This window comes from Eumetopias jubatus, unplaced genomic scaffold, assembly GCF_037043125.1.
Source record: "Eumetopias jubatus isolate StellerSeaLion01/CBP00866 unplaced genomic scaffold, mEumJub1_p1.0 scaffold_13, whole genome shotgun sequence".
Classification (NCBI taxonomy): domain Eukaryota; kingdom Metazoa; phylum Chordata; class Mammalia; order Carnivora; family Otariidae; genus Eumetopias; species Eumetopias jubatus.
In genome coordinates, this window is record NW_028274819.1 from 16,355,232 (window position 1) to 16,376,653 (window position 21,422).

Below are 21,422 nucleotides of genomic sequence, written 5' to 3' on the forward strand. Positions count from 1 at the left end.
GCGGTGTGAAGCTGGTGGTGACAAACAGGCCCTGAGCTGGCCCCAGCAGAAGGTCCTGGCAGCCTCTCACTGGCTCTGCTCTAAACTGGGTGACTGCTTACAACAGAGGAGCAGTATCCCAGGGCAACTCTGAGAGGGGAGCAGACCAGGAGAGCTGTTTACTCGGGTTGGGCTCCTGGCAGGGCCTCCGCAGAGTGACTCAAAAGCCAGTTTACCCCTGCCTTGGCAACAGCAGGTGTCTGGGGACCAAGCGTCACGAGACGCTTTAAAGGGGCAGGACACCATCATGAGACACGTGGCAAGTGAACACTCTTTTGGGGGGCGGATCCCAACTGAAGGTGAAGACACAAGGGATAGTCTCTTCACTTCTGACTCAGTAGCTGGGTGACAGTCCCAGCCGGCTGCACGGTCCGTTATCACGGCCAATGTCAGGTGCAGTTAACCAACAAGCTAGGGCTCCCAGGGCCCACAGCAGCAGCAGTGAGCAGCCTCCTTTTCAGCCCTAGCTTTGGGCTGAATTTAGAACTTTCTCACCGTTTTCAGCCCTAGCTTTGGGCTGAATTTAGAACTTTCTCACCGTTTTCTGCCCTGGCTTTAGCCTGAAGTGGGGGCAGGGAGGCAACCCACACTACAGTTGCCCCCGTCTGTCAGGCAGTTAGTCCCTTGCCTCTAGAACCATCTTTGCCTCTGGGACACTGGCTCCACCTCCCACTCCCGTGGCCCAGTTAGGCACAAGTTAGGAGGCAGGAGCTAGCTTTACCAGGGCTGACAGCCTGCCACAGAAGCCTCCGGGGGGCCAGGCAGGAATAATCCCCGCAGGCTCTTCTACTCGTCATCATGACTCCTCAGGGAGCACCCCAGCGCCCCGCTCGAGCTGTCTGGCAGATGGGGCAGCTAAACACACTTGATGGGCCCTTGACTTCCTGATACCTCACTCAGCCCCTTCCCCTCTGGTTTGCTCAGCCACATCGCCTCCCCCCTAGATTAGCAAACAGATCCCAGCAGCTGAGGGAGGCCCCCTTGCCCTGCTCCTGCTGGAAGCGTGGCAGAGGCCTGGCAGGCATTTCTTCCTCGAGCCAAAGGCTCCTGCCTCCAGGCTGAGTCGGGGGAGCGACGCTGCACAAGCAGCTGATGACGATGCTGGCCTTCGTCTAAGGGGGCTTCTGCTCTGCGTGTCGGCTTCACACACGGTATCTCACTGACCAGTCACATACAAGCCCCCGAAATGGGAACGGTAGAGCCAAGAAAACGAGGCACTGTTTCCTGATCAACCCAAGGTGGCACCGCGGCCAGGTGGCCGAGCCCCAAGATGCAAACCAGCCTGCCTGACTCCGAAGCCGTTCTGCACTTCGCATCCACTGCTCTTCCTCCCACGGAGGGGCCGTCGGTTAGCGGGGCCCACACACAAGCGGGAGCGCGTGGGCTAGCACTTTAGACAACTGGCAGGACAGGAGGTTGTCAAGTACAGAAAAAATTTATTGGAAATCTCTCGAATACGTTTTAAAGTATAGCTCAGTATTTCCAAACAAGGTGGGCTGGAGGATGCGGAGGGACTCTGCCACCTGGAGACGGGTGACGGGCCCCAGCCCTGTCCCGGGGGCTGCTACAGGATTCAGTCTAGGGCTCATCCCTGTCAGTGTTCGGGGCCGAGGGCCAGCCTTGACAGTTGCTCTGCTCCTCCCATTCTCAGCTCAGGGCTCAGCCTCCCTGGCCTCTCACTGATGAGGTCCTAAAGGAAAGCCTGCTGCCTGCAAAGGCCAACAACCAGGAGTCAAAGAGGACCAATGGCTAACAGGCCTTCCCGTGCTCAGCCTCAGGACAGCGGCTGAGATGCTGTGGCAGGATGTGGGGGCGGGGGTGATCAACAGCTTACCAGGGCTTCACCCCTCTCAGCACTGGGGCCTGCGGGGTAGATCTGGATTGGTTTAGCAGGCTATGGGTGCACTGTGGCCCCGAAAGAGAGGAGGGCCAGCTGGACACCACTGCTGGGAACATTTCTTTGTGGCAGCAGAATGCATGCAACAGGGGCAGGGCTCAGCCTACCTGAGATAGCCTCAGAGCGCACTCCAGCCCTCAGAGTTCAGCCCTGTCGGTGGGAACGATGTCACATGCATTTACTAACAAGCAATTGAGGACCACCTGCTCCAAGGCAGAACAGCTGCCACCAATAACAGCCCAGGTGGGCCAGGAGGAACGGGGCGGGCCTTGTTTCCCTTGGCCAGGACTACCGGGTAGGCTAGGGGAGGGAGAGATGGTAGGTGGGTGAGGCTAAGTGCTTGACTGACTCAAGGAACAATACCTAAATGGTTAAGTCAATCATACGCCTAGCTTTGGTTTCTCAACAAGGAACCAATCCAGCTAGTAAACCTCAGGACAGGGTGCAGACCCTGGGATTAAAGAAAGGTGGTGGCTAGGCCCAGGTGGAAAGAGGAAAAGGCCCATAACCTAGCCCTGAGAAACGGAAACAAGTCCCCCCAGAAGGAGGGGCCCCTCTGGCCTTCCCCGGGGCCGCAGTGGGGCACATACATTGCACTCTATGTCACTGTACGACTCGGAGAGTTGTTAGTTGTACACACAGAGTTGTACACATCTAGCACCCAAGACTTCCTGGGCTGCCAGAATGGAGTCAGTTGCTCTGCAGAAGCTGAGAGAGATTCAAGGCTCTCACCAGGAATATGTAGGAGTCTAAGGTAAAGCCTGTCATCAGTTCAAGTGCAGCGATTCTGGGAGGTTCCGTTGCCCTCAGGCACCCCTATTCTTGGATCCCACCTTATGTGTACGGGAAGGAAGATCCTCAGAGCAGCAACCCAGAATCTGAGGGACCTCCTGAGGAGGAGGCCCTACTCCAGGAAGAGGCCCTCCATCTTCCCCAAGTGAAAACATCTAACCTCAAACATATTTTCTCTATAAAATATCTGATTTCTCTGAAAAGTAATAAATATTTACCGTGTTTTATAACCAAGGAGCAGCAACAGGGGGCGGAAGGAGAGAAAAAGAACCTTTGCTGTGACTCCCAATGAGAGAATCCTGGAGACCCAGGATTCTGCTTCCATGGAGCTGAGGAGCTTAGCACAGACAGCCACCAGGGCTGCTCAGAGCCTCCACTGAGAGATGGGCTGGCACAACCCTCAAGGGTGGGAATGGCTGACTTTGGAGTTCTCGCCACCTTGGGCAAGAGGCCTGTCATATTGCCAAAAGTACAGGCACAGGGGCGCAGAGAGGGAAGGAGAGAGGAAGAAGACATCAAACCAAAGGGGACCAAAAAAGAGCCTAAAGGAGCCCTTCCTTCTTCCTCCCAGCACTGTCTCCTTCCTCTTTCTGCCTCCACGCCAGGCTCTGGGCCAGAAGCTGGAATGTCAAGTGCTTGATGGTAACGGCAAGTCAGCAAGGGGCAGCTGCAGGGCGGACCCAAGGCAGGGGGCTGGCAGGAGGAATGGGATGACAGCCATTGTGAAGCAGTCGCTGATGGGTGGTGGAAGCAGATGGCCCTGCCGAAGGCCCTTTTGTTATAAAGGGTCTTCTAATCTCCAAGGCCAGGGGGTGAGTCTCTCAAATGCTATCACCGGGCTTGACTGCTGCCATGGAGTCTCCAGGAGGTGTCAGAACAGGGACTTCCGGGTCCCCATGGGGGAAACCAGCCTCTCCTCCACCTGGAGCAAGATGAGGGATAGGAGCAGCTGATGAGTGGGAGGCTCTGTCTCCTGGGACCACAGAAAGGGGATGCTGCTGGTACCCGTGGACACCAACTTTTACTGCAGGGTTTCTACAAAGGCATCAAATTCTCGGACATTCTTCTCATGCACAGCCAGCTTCTCTGGTAGTGAGTCCTGTATCGGGAGGGGAGAGAAGAGCTGCTTATTCAAGTAGGGTCCTGAAGAAGTAGCTAGCGCAGGCCCCCGCCCCGGCTGGAGAAGGGAGCACAGCCCAGAGCTCAGCGCGACAGTGCGAGCCAGGAGAGCAGGAGTTGCTGGTGCCCAAGGCACCACACAGTGAGCTTGTGTCCAGCAGGGTTTGTGGGGCTCGGGGGCCCAGCAGAACAGCCCAGGGAATCAAGTGGGCCACACACTTACCGAGCTAGAAAAGGAGCATGCCAACAACAGGATGACACAGAGAAGTTACCTTTGGCACAGATCAGACTGACACAGGAATGAAACAGTAGACCTAGTATGCTACAGATTAAGAAAAGTTTAGGAGAGTTCTTCATGACCTGTGCTGGGCAGCAGAATCCCTTGGGGGCCCAGGAACAAAGCTGTCCCAACCACGCTCCCAAGAGAGTCTGACTCAGCAGGTCTGTGGGGAGGCCTAGCAATCAGCATCTTTATACCTGCTGAGGATGGGGCACGTTAGAGAGGAGAAAACAATAAACAAGAGAAGAAAACAGAATCTGAGAAATTAAGTTTCACTGCCCTCAAGAATCAACTATTAATAAAAATTTGACCCTAATCAGGTGCTCTGTTTCCACTGCTGAATGTGCATCTGAAGAGATTTCCTGACTGGCACCAGGTGCTGAGGAGAGGTGGGCCTGTCCCCCCCAGAACTGGCAGGTGGCCCAGACATGCTGGGGGCACCAGGGCAGCTGCGGGAGGCGGGGGTAACTGGCTACTCCTGGCTGCATAGTCACTCAGGGAGCCTTCCTGGTCCGGTTTCTTCCAGGCCTGTTTCCAATGAGAAGCCAGGGGGCCAGTGGCTAAAAGCCTAAAATCAGAAGCCAGACTCTCTAGGATCAAAGCTGTGTGTTGCCAGCTCAGTGCGACTAGGGGCAAGTTATCTGTTTACAGTGTCAGCTTTCTCATCTGTAAACTGGGATAATAAGAAAAGCTACCTCTTAGGATTGTTGAAGATTCATGTACAGCACCTAGAAAAATGCTTGGCACCTAGGAAGCCTCAATAAATGTTAATAATGATATTGTTATAGTATTGTTATTACTGAGCATGCTCTTCTGTTTCAAGCAAAGCAAGGGCAGATATTCCAAGATTCCTACTCCTACTAGAGCCGTTCCTCTAATGTTGACATAGAAGGTGGCATTTCCACCCCACCCTGACATCCTGTGGTGTTAGAGTAAACAGCTAGTTAGGTTTTAACAGGATGCCTGGAGGCCAGCAAAGGGGGAAGTGAGGGACAGCTATCGGGAAAGTCAGAGGCCTGTCCTGGCTGGCCGCACTCAAAGACAAAGAGGTGAAAACCTACTCCCAAAGAAATCCTCCTTCCAAATAATAAATATCCCCCCTAGTTAACAACTGTCAATAAAAGAGACCCAAACCCTGGGGTGCTCAGCTCTCCCGAGCTTGCCTGCTCTCCCACCTCGGGTGTACTCTCACTGGAGCAACTCTTTCACCTGCACCACTCAACCACTGTGTCTGGTCCGTCTTTGAATTCTTTTCTTACGACAAGACTAAGAGCCTCCGGGGACGTCCTGGGGACAAGCTGCATGGAGGTGTAGGGCACCCAGAGTTTACAGCCGTGCAGCCTGTTCCTCTGCTCTTTGGACACAGGAAATACACTGAGCAGAGATGCAGAGATTACATCAGAATCAGGACACCCGGCAAACTCAAGAACTGCTGGTGAAGTGGGAACGAGCTCTCCGAGGAAAGAGCAAGGGCACCAACACTCAGGACACCTCACGTTCCTGCTGGTGAAGCGGGAACGAGGTCTCCGAGGAAAGAGCAAGGGCACCAATACTCAGGACCTCACGTTCCTTCCACCCTGTACCGCTGGCGTCTGCCTGACAAGCTGAACAGCTGAACGCAGGAGCGACTGCAGCAGTTTGGCTTCGTGGCAGCTGCAGGCAGAAGACCCGAGACAGTGAACAGCAGGGATGGGAAGTAATGGTGAGCACGGACAGAAGAGGAGGAAGTCAATGCAAGCAACTTCAAGATAGTGACTGCCAGGCACAATGCAACCGCAAGTGTGATCAACAGAAGATAAAGGATCTAAAGTGTCTCTTTCCCGTTACGGAGAGGATGGGAGGTGTGGGAGGTGGGGCAGTAACACGAAGAAATTTCCAGGCCTTTGAGCAAGAATGACCATTAAAAGAGGATAGGAGGTTGCAGGCTGAGGTCTGGCAGGGGAAGGGGTTTCCATACCAAGTCCTCAGCCATGGACTGTGCTCCGATATCTATGGAGAGGCTGCTCAGCTGAGGGGGATTCTGAAATTCACGATAGAATGTCCCCAGGTCCATCGGAAGAATGTCATCTTTAGAAAAAGCCGGTTTCTACAAAAACAACACAGACTCAGTTTAGCTTGCCTTAGATCACAGGGGAAAATCAGGGGAAAGAAGCTATGAACAACCCTCTTTCCTTCCAGTAATTATCAGAGAAAGGGTTCCTCCAGGTTCATCTTAGGGGGAGGAATTGCTATACCTTTCTCCTCTGGGCAGCTGAGCTCTAGCCCTAGTGCTAACCAGGTGCTAAGGTTTATGTTCCTTTCCCTCAAACTTCTTTCCTTAGCAAAGGGCCATCCATTCAAGCAGGAATAGGGCCTACATGGATACCACTGGCAAATCCTCATTTAGAGTTGAATTTCAGCCAAAGACACGGCACAAAATGCCTTCTTGTTCATGGGCCTCCAAATGTGTCCCCAAGCAGGGCGTGGGGGCAGGTTCCCCCCATGAACTGCACAGCCAGGTGCCCACCCATCCCACCCCGTCTGTACCAGTCCATCTGATCCCTGCGAAGGAAGCCCTGTTCAAGTACCCTGGACAGTTCTTGGTTTATTTCCCCTATGGCAGCAAAGGTCCAAGAAGGTGACAGCAACTTACGAAGTCGATCATGACAAAGTCATCGTGGGTATTGCCACTGCTGCCCCCACTGGAGCCATTCGAGTGCAGGCTGCCCTGGAGAGGAGATTCGGTCTGTGGGGAGTCTGGAGGATTCACCTGTTTCAGAACAAGGTGGAGGTAGGGGCTGGTTCCATGCACTGGGTGCAAGGTGCTGTTAATAATCAAAGGATCTGTAAGGGACCCAACCTGGCTGAAAATCTGTAAGCCAGGAGCATGGTTAATAGTCTGTGGAGGAACAATGACTTGCCCAGGAAGACGACGCACACAGCACCATCTGTTAACTTAAGTCAAAGGGGGACTCACCATGGGATCGGCATCCTCCAGCTCCAAATTCTTGGGAGCAAACATGGCAAAGGGTATGTCCAAACTGGTCAGGGTCACCTGAAGAGACACGGAAATTCCAGTGCCCACCCCTGCCCCAGCTTTTACAGGCTTCCTCAGAGACCACCAGCTGCCTGTGGGTCTAGCAGATTTGCACACGCAGGCTGACCACACTGTCCTCAGGTTCCCATCCTGCTGGCAAAACCCAAATCTCCCTGCCTTCCATCACACACCCATAACATAAACAGGGGTAGGGCCCCCCAGGACCCCGGGAGTCAGCTTTGGAGGCCTGACCCACAGTGACTGGGTAACAACTGCTCTGCGCTGGTAGAGCTGAAGAGGAACTTCTTATTTTGAGTAAGGCTGAGGCCCTGACACTTGAGTGTACGGTGTCTGTACCAAATGGTGCCTAGTCTCCCTCTCCTAGGGGAGTATGCTTATACGATCACAGAACAAGAGCTGTGAACTTCTTCTGGAGAGCTGTCACAGGTTACTAACCCTCTTCCCAAAAAATTCACACACACACACACACACACACTTTTGCATGCACTTTCAGGGTTCTCAAAGACCCTAAGTGAAGAGCCCTGCCCCTAAGGCCTCACTCTAAAGGCTAAGACATTCTCACAGGTGGCAGTGCCAGAAAAATCACCTGGTTGATGGGCTTGTTGACAAAAGCCCCCACTTTGCGGACAAAGATGGTCTCCAAGACATCGTGGGGGGATGCCCGGCCCTCACTGCTGTTTGATACCGTTTCAGTATCCTCGCTGAAGAAGAAAGACAGTGTTGGTACTCATTCTCAAACCACGGCAGAGCCTACTTGGTTGCCCATAAACCCACCGTTGGTGGGGCTGCAGTCCAGAGCAGGAGTGGCCCCCCCACCAGCCGACCCACGTGGTTAATGGCAATATAGGGCTGACTGCAGCCACTGTCACTCTCCCTTTTGAGTTGACAGCAGAGGACTGCACTTCCAGGAGCCACTAAAAATGAGGCATATGTGAATGAAACTCAAGTGTTACAACTGTGTAAGGCTTACATTAAATTTAATCTGAAACACCTCTGGTAAGCATCAGTTACCAAGCATACAGCAGTCATGCATACAGGCAAGCGGAGCTCCCAACAGTGATTTTAACAGTAATCCATGATAGGCAGACTCAAGCTTTAAGCTGTTCTCTGCCTTCTTGTTTTGTTATCTAAAATTACCATAAGAAGGAATCATTTACAGGGTTTATACAGTTGCGTGTTAAATTTAAGCCTTACCTCACAAGGGGCAGTGTCATTATCCTAAGTTGAGAGTCCCAAATTTGGCTCTTCAGATAGGCAGAGCTTTCTCTGCCCATGACACATAGCCTGGGCTGAGGTCCTTTGTGCTCCATACCACGTTTCCTCTCCACGCCCCCAATCAATCCTCTGTTCAGCAAGGTCTTTCAATGGCACAATGCATTTGGCTGCCTACTCCCTCCCTCTCCAGCTCTCCAGACTGATGTGGAGTCCTGGATGATGGGGGATGGGGGCTGTGGGTGGGGGTTCACCCTGTGGCCACCAAGCTAGTAGTCACAGCCCCAGCAGCAGCAGGGGTTAGGAAAGGTCCTCTGGCCAAAAGCAGGGGCTCAAGGTAGGGAGGACTGTGCCGTCCAAGTGGACGCCAGCCAGCAGGAAAGACCAGCACTGAAGAAAGGCCTGAGCTCTGATGACCTGCATTTAAGCACCCCTTACCCCAAAGAGAAGAGATAGGGTCCTCTATCTCTAGCTACTCCCAGACATGCTTCAGGAGTCAAGGCTCAGAAAACTAGAGTGTAAAACGACTAACGGGATATTCCTTTGATTACCTGACAGGGGGAGGGATAAAAGGATGGAAGTTTGGGAAACCAGGAATGAAAGTAATTATTTTTCCTGGTGGATGGCACAAAAAGATCTTCCCAAATAATTTCCCACCCACTGCTCCACCGTGGGAATGAAAAAAAAAATACCAAAAATTTCTATTATCCAAAAGTTCATTTAGGATGTAGCGGGGCAATCAACGTCATTATCTCTGGGGCCTTGCAGTCAAGGGAGGGCAGGGCAGGGCAGGACAGCCTCATCTTCCCACGGGAGAACTCTTGAGTGTAAGGGAAAGAGGAGCTCGGCCTGAGCCGGGCCATTGTGTGAGCTAAGTGCTCTTTGGCAAATTACTTAACCCTCTGAGATCCTCTCATCTTTGAAAAGGTGATAAACAGTGGTGATTTGCGCAGGGTTGGATAATGAGAACTTTCATGTTCTACCTCATCAATATCTTCATAATTTGAAATTTACAGAACGTATCACTTCTGTAATCAGAAAATACAAAAATTTTTTTAAATTTTTAATGAAGAAAAACAGTTTCCAAAAAAATCTCCATGAGGTGCTAACATAGCAGAGGAAAAACAACAACAATAATCCTAACTACCACCACAGATCCACTATGGTCCCAAACTTGAGGGTTACAGCAAACCATCTGCACTGGTCCTGAGGAAACACTGAGGACTCATTCCAAGGGAATAAATTCCGGGGTAAGAGAAAAAAAAAACATATCTGAAGGTCCCCTTCACTGGATGAGGGTGATAAAAAGTAGGTCCCGGCTGTGGGCTGTTAATAGCAAGCTCGGGGCAGCTTCCTTACATACCAGCTGCAATATAAGATTCTTATCGAGAACTCTAAGAATTCCGCATTTGGGGCCTAAATGCCAACCCTGAGGCAATGCTGAAAGTGACTCTTTACTGACACCAGATAGGCACAGGTGTCAGGGAGGATGGGCCCCTGGCCGCCTGAGCAGCCAGGCCGTGAACTCACCTGCTGGAAGGTGTGGCAGCACAGTGGGCCCCGTCAGATGGGGTATAGGTTGCCAGTCTCTCCTGGTCAGCCTGGGCACCGTGGGCAGGCTGGTTGGGAGCAAGAGGTACCCCACCTTCCTTCCCAGGAACCATGAGCTTTGGGGGAAATGGAAGAATATAGTGAATAATGGCAGTGTCAGGCAGGAGAGGAAACTTGGCCCAGTGTGATGGTAGCTGCCTCTGAGCTTTTCCACCACGAATGCTGCCACCAAATGGGCGGGAAACCTTGGATCTATGTCTTCTCTGGGACTCAGCTAACGGGAGACATGACATATGTGGTAAGAACTACAGAGGGAGAGGAAAGAGAGGGAGAAAACACTTGGAAGCTCTTCTTTCCTTTCTGAACTCTAGGAGCCCTTCCTCCTGGAGTCACCTCGGCCCTCTGAAGTTACATAAGAGTTTTGTTTCAGAGCACTTAGCACAATACTGACGTGTGAAGAGGCCCCTCCACTGCCTCAAGGCAGGGGAGGCAGCACAGGAACCCCCGGGATCCTCCCCATCTTTAAAGATACCTGGTGAGGGTGTGTGGTGTTTAGGCCAGCAGCAAACACTACTGGGTAAGCCAGGTCAGCTGATCCAATGCCCAGGGCAGCAGGCTGATAGGAAAGGCGAGAGCTTGAGAGCTAAGCGAGAGAAAAACAAAGAGGGGCAGAAGAAAGGAGGAGGAAAAAATAGGCAATCCTAGAGTATGACTAATGATCAAGATTGTGGAGAGGTAAGGAATGGATCCCAAGCCCACCTCCTCACGGGGGGGGGGGGTGGGGGGGTGGTGGCTGACGTAAGGGTTAAAGACAGAGCAGGCCATTACTCTGTGGCTAAGAAAGCACAGACTTATTTGTAGTGGGACTGACATTCCCAGCTCTGCAGCCTTCCAAAGGCCTCAAATGAGTTCCCTGCTCCCCCTTTCCCTAGGGGCTCAGCTAACTGTTGAGATTTCCAGCCCAATGGACTGGCGAAGCAGCACAAGCCCGAGCAGAACTTGCAGCCAAAGTCATTGGTTTTTCCCAGGTCATTCTATTTTCTCCTTTGTCCTTGAGGTCCCTTTGAAACAGAAGGCATCTTCCCTAATCACACCCTCCATCACCCCTGGGTATGAGAGGGTTCCTATTTATATGAAAAAGAAAGAATACCACTCTTGGATTGTTTATTTGGAAATAAGACATAAATAACTCCATGTATTTTTTACATCAATGGTAGGAGGAGGGGCAAACGAAACATCCTATTTTGAGCTGCTGTGCTATGGCTGCATCCTGTTGAAAATCAATTACCAAACCTCAAATAACCCCCAGAACACTTGGGGACATTTAAATAGCTATTCCCTGTACTTTATGTATAATTTTTAAATAAAAAGATGCCATCTGATTATATCCCCTTCTTCCCAGTATGGACTCACTTGATGGGAAAAGGCCAGTCCTGGCATGGGGACCCTCAGAGTATCCGTCACCACAGGAGTAGGGGTCTGAAAATGTGCCTTTGTGACAGTAAACACACACTGTGCACAGATACACACAGAGACAGGAGAAACAAGAGAAGAAAACAGAAAAGGGACTTAAGAAAGAAGTGAAAACAACTCTGGAAGGGGAGACAGCCATAGAGGCTGAACTGCACGCTGGAAGTCAGGGGTGCAGCAGGGAGAGAGCAACATGGCTGCCTCCCGAGAAGGACAACTTGGAAGTGTCTGAGGAAGACACGTTTATCCCGGGGGCTCCACTACATGCTTGTCGCCCTGATGAGCAGGTGGAAAACAAAGCTGAGTCAAGCTGGCATGACTTGGCAAAACAGGGAAAAAAACCGAACCAAGCATTAGTGTGTCCTTAGTCAAAAGAGGCGGAAGGGTGTTAGAGAATGGCCTCCAGCAGCAAGGGCTTGAGAACAGGTGCAAGGCGTGCTGAGGATGAAGACGCTGAGGTTACAATGCTAGACTGGAGACCTTTTCCTGGGGACCCAGAATCTGCAAGGATAGGTTTAAACAACTGACATTTGTTGACTAGAACTTTAAAATGCTCAGGTCCAGGGCAATGGGGTGGCTCGGTCAGTTAAGCATCTGACTTTGGCTCAGGTCAAAATCTCAGGGTCCTGGGATCAAGCCCCGCGTTGCGCTGTGTCCAGTAGGGACCTCTGCCCCTCCCCCTGCTCACGCTCTCTCAACTAAATAAATAAAATCTTAAAAAAAAAAAAAAAGCGCAGGTCCCCAGCTGCAGACTTGACTATGCCACCTGAGGCAGGAGGAATGGGTGTGTACAGGTGCAAGCATGTCTGTGTGCGCACAGGTGGACGCAGGACAGTGTATGGGTGTTTTATAGCCCCGCATGGTGAAGGAGAACCTGATGGCAGTAAGAGCTGGGGCACTTTAAAAACTCTTCGATTTCAAAGCTAATTAGGATTATTTTGGGTCTTGCTGTTCTATCTTTAAGTCTTACCAATTAGCTAGTTAATGCTTAGAACGGGAGATCGGACCTGAAATCACAGTAGCAGGTTCAGGGTCACAACTATTTCCTGACTCGACTTTGTGCCCACATGACACAATGGTCCGTATTTTTTTTTTGGGAAAACAAACACCACATTAACATGCATTTACTGGACCTTTGCAAAAAGCTCAAATAGAAGTTGTTGAACAATTATGCAATTCCCTAGGTTAAGCCAAGGAAGAAACTAGTTCAATATTTACAGGAAGGATGAGACCTGCTGGCAAGTCATTTTCTCTTTCTGTTCTACAACTAAGGTTGAAAATGAATTCTTTTGCACCAAACTGTACCAGCCTCAACTAGAGGTCCTCAGAGGGTAGTGACAGGGCTCACCCACAGTGTTGATAAGATCTTGGCACAATCTACTCTCAAACTGTGACAAGACAAAGCAGGCAACTGATACCATGAGAAAGATAGGCTCCCCTTACACAAGTCAACAAACTTTGTGCAAACAGGAGGTGCAGGAACTACTTAATTTCCCCTTACTTTTGGGGTCAGGTCAAATTTCCACTGTACTCGAGAAAGTTTTTTTGTTAAGGCCCAGCCTCACCATCCTCGTATCTCCCACGTCACAACTTCATTTACTGTTTATGAATTTATCACTTATAAAACAAAATAGGGGCACCTGGCTCAGTCGGTTAAGCGTCTGCCTTTGGCTCAGGTCATGATCCCAGGGTCCTGGGATGGAGCCCTGCTCAGTGGGGAGTCTACTTCTCTCTCTCCCTCTAAGCACCGCCCCCCCTTGTGCTCTCACTCACTCTCCCTCAAATGAATAAATTAACAATCTTTAAAAAAATTAAAAAATAAAACAAAACTTCAAAGAACATCAAACTTGACATATTCATATTTTGATCATCTAAAAACTAAACTACTTGCACTAACGTGCTCTGGTGGCCTTTCCCCTCTTTTGGGGTCAGGATTGTTCTATGTCAGTAAGAGTGCCAGAAGCTGCCCCCTCCCAAGGCAAACACTCATGCCTATGTACATTCATGGGGAGAGGGGAGTAACAGTAACACCCAAACTATCTAGGCAACTTTACAAGAACCTCCTTAACTCTAAATGGGGACAAAAGAAATAACAGAGACCCATGGATTTTGTAATTTCTTTCACACACATTAAGCTAGTTTTTTTTTTAAAGCTAACTTTTGTGCCCAACTTCTGTTTTTGAAACAGGTGAGAACCATAACTTTAATCCAGTATCTCCTAACAACTCAGAATGAAGTAAATTTAAGTATTTCCTTAATTAAAAAACACAGAAAATAAAAATCTATGGGTAGTGAATTAATTTGTTGGGCTCCCAAAACAAGATGGTGAAAGGGGATAATCTGGGACTAGTTTAGAGAACACAGAACTGAGTTAGGTCTAAAATAGACTGTCTAATGTGCAAGTCAGAGAGGAGGGGCGTGACAGGATGAGCAGGCAGAGCAGGGAGCTGCAGGCCATGAGGTGGGAGATGAATGACTTGTGGCGGAAGGGAAGAAACGCGCCCTGAAATTCAGTCATCTGGCAACAAACGACTTCTTCGCCGAAGCAGACTTGGTACCGTGGACATTACACAACAAGGCCACACAGGTGGGTGTGCTTGGCAAGCTGGGAACCTTGTATGGAGCCTGTGTTTCACTGAAACTGGGTTTGACACTGGAGATGGACTCAAGTGGAAAAGTTAATGGTTAAAAATGGTCAGATAAAGAATGCAGATAGCCAGAAATCTGTGTCAACTATGAGGAGAAACTGCACGGCTGGTTTCTTACTGGCATTCTATGCTCAATAATTATTGGTTCCTTTTGTGCTCCTTCCATGATTAGGAACCATATTTACCACTTGAAAACTGAAGTAGCTACCAAATTAACAAGAGTAGGGTAGAATACCTCTCTGGTATCACAATGCATTTGGAATTCTGTGATTCATATTCTAGGGAATTTTAAGATGTCTCTAGGAATGTAAAAGCTACATGTAATCTTGTGGGTTAAGAATAGTTACAGGCTAGAGGGGCGCCTGGGTGGCTCCGTCGGTTAAGCCTCAGACTCTTGGTTCGGCTCAGGTCACGATCTCAGTCAGGGTTGTGGGATCAAGCCCTGTGTTGGGCTTTGCACTCAAAACAGTCTGCTTCAGATTCTCTCTCCCTCTCCCTCCCCGCTCTGCCCCTGCTTGCATGTACATGAGCATGCTCTCTCAAATAAATAATACAATCTTAAAAAAAAAAAAAAGGTCATGGTTACAGATTAGAAACATTGCAATATTACCTGCTGGATAAGAAGGCTCCTCTTCACCCCTCAAAATAGCCCCCTGGAAACAATCACCAGGACCAGCAAAAGAGATTGTATCTAAATTCTTTTTTTTAATTTTTTTTGAAGATTTTATTTATTTATTTGACAGAGAGAGACACGGCGAGAGAGGGAACACAAGCAGGGGGAGTGGGAGAGGGAGAAGTAGGCTTCCTGCTGAGCACCCCCCGATGCAGGGCTCGATCCCAGGACCCTGGGATCATGACCTGAGCCGAAGGCAGACGCTTAACGACTGAGCCACCCAGGCGCCCCGACTGTATCTAAATTCTGACACCATTTCATGCCCATATATATACCAAATAACTATAGCCACGCCCCCCCCGAACCTGTTTCCCCCTACCTGAGACGGAGGGGAGGTGGAAAAAGAGGTGGTACACACTTCTTGAGAATCTTCCACAGAAGGATATGTTACTCCAGTGTCCTCACCAGCGGTTCTATGATGGGGGGAAAATAAATCATGAATTTTATAGTGACGGCAGTCGATTTCAGAAAGGATACAGAGGGAGGTTAGATAAGGATGCAAATTGTGACAAGAGCTGTTTCAGGCAGAGCTCAGTATGGCAAAAGAAGCATGTTGAGTCCTCGATAATGTCAAACATACCCCAGAGAACAACATCTAGAGGTTGACCAAGACTTTTATTTTTAACCCAAACATCCTACCTGACATATGATTTGAGAATATTTTCTTAAGCCTGGCCAGTGTTGGGACTAAAGAACTGTCAGCAAAAGAGATGCAGTGAAACAAAAATCCAGACTCCAAAGATGACCCCATCCAACTTCAAAAGTCCTTCCCGTAAAGGCAGTACCCTTCCTGACACACATCTGTTCTGACCTCTGTTTTCTGGGATCTTGGCCTGAAGACATTTGATTCTAATCTCTAACTAAACTGTGCCAATGGTCACCAGAAAACCATTTCATTTGTGAAGGACATGCTGTTAATTACTGCCACTCTTGTAGTCTCTAAGTAAAATGAAATCGAAAGTCAAATCACTGCCATCAAGATCCAAAATGTCCAAGAATTTTCTGAGACAGTCTGTATATTCCAAGGCTTGGTGTACCTTACAGGTAGCAGAAGAAAGGAAGCTAACCACTCCATTTCCCTCCATGTGGGGTCTCTATCACTGTCCCCTGCCCACTGGTGAGTGCTGAGAAAGGTGCTCTATGTACAAGATGAAGGCCTCTCCCTAGCTGCAGTTTGGGAAAGCCCCTACACATTCCTCACCTGTAATTACAGGGGTGCATGGGTGAGGAGCTGGGATAGGGACGGTCCACAAAGTGATCAATGATAATCCCCATGATAGGTGGCGTCCTCTCAAATTGCCTGTAATGCAATAAGCAGATTGCAATATTTGTTAGAATGCCTTGTCAGCCCCCCTGAAGTCTTCAGACGACCCCTCACCTTATATCTATTGGCAGGTACCACTAGAGTCTTAACTATTTCATCCCTAAATATAAACCACAACTCTACATTGATGGCTCTGAGACACTCAGATTCTCCCATCTGGAAACAGGGCTCTCTCTCTGAGTTTATTTTCCAGAAGGGGACTGATTTCAGCAATGGCAAAGCTGAACTATAAGCTTAGCCACAGAGTTTGAGGGAAAAACAAACTTTAATATCTTGAATTCATCTTTGGAAGAGTTCTTTTGGATTCCAAGGTTCTTTCCTCACCTGGTAGACATAAATGCCAAGTTAATTCTGTAAGCACAAGAAAGAGTGATGGTGCCCACAGGGGTGCCTACTGTCCCAACACGAACTGTCTGAAAACCTAGGAGAAGAAATACACAATTAGCTTTTCCCCAGAGAACACAGACATTGTCTCTAGTCTGGCTTTCCCTGAATCATGCAACCTATCATACAATCTCTGGCTTTATCTATTTCACACCATGAGTGCAGCAGCCTCAATTTCATATATGTTTATGTGTGTGTGTATATATTTTTTCTTTTGATTTATTTTATATTGACCTAGTATTGGAAGGGAAAACAGAATTCTATTTCCAGATAAACCTACCTTCAAAGAGGCAAAACAAACTGTTAGTCCTAAAGTCTGAGCAAGTCCTAACCAACCCGGCCCAAATGTGTCACATGCCCAGTAGGACAGGAAAGGGGCCCTGGGGCTTTATCACATGAAGCCCTCGGTTTATGTAGGTGCAGAAGTGACTGCACTTCTCCTCATGCTGCCCCCCAGAACTAAGTATAGAAAAGAGCCAGGGCCTTGCAGGCGGTATTTCCAACAAAGCTTTCCTGGTTTTCTTGGTTTCATGTCCAATTTCCAAAATTGCTTATGCTCATCAGAATCATTTAACATGCTCATTATAGAAAATTAGGAAAACAGACAATGGTATAAAGAATAAGAAAGAATACTGAGTTACTAGAACTCTGGGTAAAATTATTCAGTCATTCCCTGGCAGCTCTTTGGACCACCCACCGGTCTTTTCCTTACTTGTATCACACGTATTAAAATCATAAGCTACATATTATGACAGGCAGCATCCCAAGCCCAACTCTGAAGTCAGGAAGGCTCTTAACACTACAAATGCTTTTCAACCTTGATACATACCTTCTCCTAAGCCATTCAGCTGAACTTCCCCAAAATATATCCTTAGGAAAGAAAGAAAAAAATAAATGATTCTTTATTCTAAGGGCCTCTATAGCCAAAACAAACAAAACAAACCCTTCCTTTCTCATCTGCATGAACACCTCTCCTAATGGAGCAATAATGTCACTCCTTCAATTAAGCTGCAGGCATAGGGATGTATATGGAAAGAATTGGTTAAGAAGTAAGGAAAATAATAATTAAGTGGAGTCTGTAATTTTAGTTTCTTCTTCCTGCTCCTGCAATGTATTTTTAAAGTATACTTCCTGGGGAATAAAGAATCTAGAAATAAGATTGGCAAAAAGATCTCAAACCACTATTAGTACTAAATTTTTTTTTTGAGGTATGTTCACCAAACAAGATTAGTTTCAGATGTACAACAAGATTCAGTATTTGTTTATATTACAAATTGATCATCACAGTATGTCCAGTTAACATTCATCATAATATATACAAAATGTTTTTTTCTTGGGATTAGAACATTTAAGATCTCCTTTCTTAAGGGGAACCCTCTTACACTGTTAGTGGGAATGCAAACTGGAGCAGCCACTCCGGAGAACATTATGGAGGTTCCTCAAAAAGTTAAAAATAGAACTACTGTACAACCCAGCAATTGTTCTACTAGTTATTTTATCCAAAGGATACAAAAATACTGATTCAAAGGGGCACATGCACCCCAATGCTTATAGCACCACTATCAACGATAGCCAAATTATGGAAAGAGCCCACATGTCCATCAGCTGATAAATGAATAAAGAAAATGTGATATATATATTTATTTCCATTATATATTCCTTATATATATGGAATATTACTCAACCATCAAAAACAATGAAATCTTGCCATTTGCAATGACATGAATGGAACTAGAGTATAATGTGCTAAGTGAAAGAAGTCAGTCAGAGAAAGACAAATACCATATGATTTCACTCATATGTGGAATTTAAGAAACAAAACAGATGAACATAGGGGAAGGGAAGGAAAAATAAAATAAGATAAAAACAGAGAGGTAGGCATATCATAAGAGACTCTTAACTACAGAGAATACACTGCAGGTTGCTCGAAGGGCGGTAAGTGGGGGATGGGTTAAATGGGTGATGGGCATTAAGGAGGGCACTCGTGATGAGCACTGGGTGTTACATGGCAACTTTCAAATATGCAATAGAAGGTATCAGATTTTGACAGTGGTCTTCAATTAAGGGGAGCTCTCCATGCTTGTCACAAGTCATTCCAAAGTAAACTGCTTAAGAAATTCGAAAATCTTTTCCATTAATAGAAGAATTACATAAGACTATTCTGAAAATACAAAAATATAAGCATAGCAGAACTCTTCTCTGAATTTCTTTGGGAAGGGCAGTCTATATTAGCTATAGGTCTGAACTATAAAACATTACAAACTACACTACAAAACATTATTATACTTTTCTAGTAATATGGTTAAAAATTAAACACATACATGGCTTTGTTCAATTAAAAACGAAGCTCCAACAATGTACAAAGCCCTACGGTTAGGTGTCAAGCATGAGGTAGGAATAAGCTAGGGATGAAATTCAGGGTAAATATGAAGCCTAGGTCTCACAAATTATAATACATGCACGAAAGGGACAGACACCATAAAGCAGGGGTCAGCAAATTTTTGTTAAAAAGATCAGATATTTCAGGCTTGCAGGCCATACAGTCTGAGGCAAACTACTCGGCTTTGCTGTTGTCCTGCAAAAGTACCACTGATGATACACAAATGAAGGGGGTGGCTGTGTTCTAAAATAACTTCACTTAGGGGCTCCTGGCTGGCTCATTCAGGAGAGTGTGAGACTCTTGATCTCGGGGTCATGCGTTCCAGCCCCATGCTGAATGTAGAGATTACTAAAAAAAATAAACTTAAAAAAATAATAAAATAAGATGACTTTATTTATAAAAACAAGCAGATGGTCTGCTGGCCATAGTTTACTGACTTCTGCCATAAAATAACACAGGAATGATGTCGATAAAAAGTTGCCAAAAGACATTTTGCTAGCAACCTTTGGTGGCTCAGCCAGTTGAGCATCCAACTCTTGATTTTGGCTCAGGTCGTGATGTTGGGGTCCTGGAATCGAGCCCCGTGTTGGGCTCCCCGCTCAGTGGGGAGTCTGCTTGTCTCTCCCTCTCCCTCTGCTCTTCCCCCTGCTCGTGCTTGCTCTCTCTCAAATAAATAATCTTTTTTATTTTAAATAAAAAGCTCAGTACTCATTTGAATACTGGTAATTCATATAGTGCTTAAAATAACCTAATTATCTAACCACCTTCTTGGCTATATCCTTTAGGCCATTCAGGTGCTAAGCAAAAGTTTTCTTCACAGATAGTAGATGACAGTTAACTTTAATTCAGTCTTAATGAACAACGAATTCACAATGAATTTTTATAATGATGTAATTCTATAGTGACATGATTAAATCTACAAGGCCAGGGGAAAAATGATAATATACTTAAAAAAAAAAAACCCAGAAGGCTGTTCTTTAATGGTATAAGGCTCTACTATTAACCTGTTAACAATAGTATAGGGGCACCTGGGTGGCTCAGTCAGTTAAGCGTCTGCCTTCGGCTCAGGTCATGATCCCAGGGTCCTGGGATTGAGTCCCACATCGGGCTCCCTGCTCGGCAGGGAGTCTGCTTCTTCCTCTCCCTCTGCCCCTCCCCCTGGCTTGTGCGCTCTCTCTCTCTCTCTCTGACAAATAAATAAATAAAATCTTAAAAAAAAAAAAACAATAGTATAAAAAAGGGGGGAAAAAAGCCAAATCTACTTCTGAGATCACCCACTTCTCTATGGTTTAAGCCATATTATTTGTATCCAAAAGCACTCCTAAATGATAAACAGTGAGCAATAAATACTGCATTACTCCAGAGATACAGAAGAAAGGAAAGCTTTAAACACTGGTAATGAAAAGGACTGAGTCCTAGTTTACTAAGCTGATGACTAGTAGTGTAGTATGGATAGTTACAAAAGAACCAAAATGAATGGGGCTTAGCATAGGTAAATGAGAAGAGTTATAAGCAATCTTTTGTTATATACATATATTTTTAAAGATTTTATTTCTTTATTTGTCAGAGAGAGAGATAGCGCACGAGCACAAGCAGGGGGAGCAGCAGGCAGAGGGAGAAGCAGGCTCCCCACTCAGCAGAGAGCCCGATGTGGGACTCGATCCAAGGACCCTGGGACCATGACCCAAACCAAAGGCAGATGCTTAACTGACTGAGCCACTCAGGTGTCCCTCTTTTGTTATGTTTGAATAAAGGTCTAGTAATTTTCAAATGGAATACTCAACTTGAAACCCAAAGACTACAGAGAAGACAACAAAAATATTTTAAATACTTGGAAAAATAAACATGGGTGAGGCTGCTAGATTATTGCTAAAGAAATTAAGGAATGACTCCGTAACTATTCTCAGGTAGTAGTAGATTGTTTCAGCATAACTGGTTTCGTCTCTAATTCTTAGTCCTTCCATCCCGCTGTATTAATTTCTCCTCACAATCAGCTCTATACATGTAAGCCAAAGGCTGAAACCAGTAGCTCAGCACTAATGTGAAGAGTGTTGGGTCATCTGGGAACTCCTGGCTTACCACACTCTGCTCTCGCACCTTCCTGCTTATCCTCTACACCACCACTAGGGTCCATCTAACAAACCGAGCACGGCTCATATCCTGTTCCCCCTTCTATGCCTTGCCATCTGTTGCACTCCCCACCTGGAATGATCATTCTCCCTTACTTCTACAAGCTGAAATTCTCTCTGCCTCAAGGTCTAGCTTGAATGCCACTTCCTCCAGGAAGTCTGTCTGGTTTCTCCGACCCAGAACAAACTTTCCCTCCCTGTGTTCTCCCAGTACTTTTCTCCTGATACTGTTATGTAGTTTTCCAATCCTGCTTTTTATTATAATTATGCATGTGCCAAACGGTCACCCCAATAGATCAGAAATACCTGTAGGGTAGGGCCTGTGTACAGTTCTTCTTTGGGCCTAGCACAATGCTTGCATTAAAATGGCACTCAATAAATACGTGTTGAGGTGAATTACTCCAAGGAAAATACTCAAAGAATCGCTGACGAGTTCTTTATATCCACAGACAACTCATCAAAAACAAATTGAATCAGCAGTCTGTTA

General features: G+C 47.2%; 1 protein-coding gene across 7 annotated transcripts in view; it reads right to left on the minus strand.

The window, feature by feature from the left end:
- Window positions 1-1,455: 1,455 nt before the first annotated feature.
- The window catches only part of ATG13 (autophagy related 13), a 51,411-nt gene continuing 31,444 nt past the window's right edge, over window positions 1,456-21,422 (minus strand). For 5 of the 7 annotated variants that reach the window (XM_028111284.2, XM_028111286.2, XM_028111285.2 and 2 more), the window contains 10 exons: window positions 17,256-17,296; window positions 16,367-16,463; window positions 15,920-16,018; window positions 15,038-15,131; window positions 9,907-10,043; window positions 7,751-7,865; window positions 7,084-7,161; window positions 6,760-6,876; window positions 6,085-6,213; window positions 1,456-3,827 (listed from right to left, as the gene is read on the minus strand). In XM_028111284.2, the coding sequence (XP_027967085.1) occupies window positions 3,750-3,827; window positions 6,085-6,213; window positions 6,760-6,876; window positions 7,084-7,161; window positions 7,751-7,865; window positions 9,907-10,043; window positions 15,038-15,131; window positions 15,920-16,018; window positions 16,367-16,463; window positions 17,256-17,296 (985 nt within the window). In that variant the 3' untranslated portion in view covers window positions 1,456-3,749. Of the gene's footprint in view, window positions 3,828-6,084; window positions 6,214-6,759; window positions 6,877-7,083; window positions 7,162-7,750; window positions 7,866-9,906; window positions 10,044-10,459; window positions 10,571-11,340; window positions 11,440-15,037; window positions 15,132-15,919; window positions 16,019-16,366; window positions 16,464-17,255; window positions 17,297-21,422 lie in introns of all 7 variants that reach the window. The other 2 variants (XM_028111289.2, XM_028111287.2) reach the window with 2 other exon arrangements.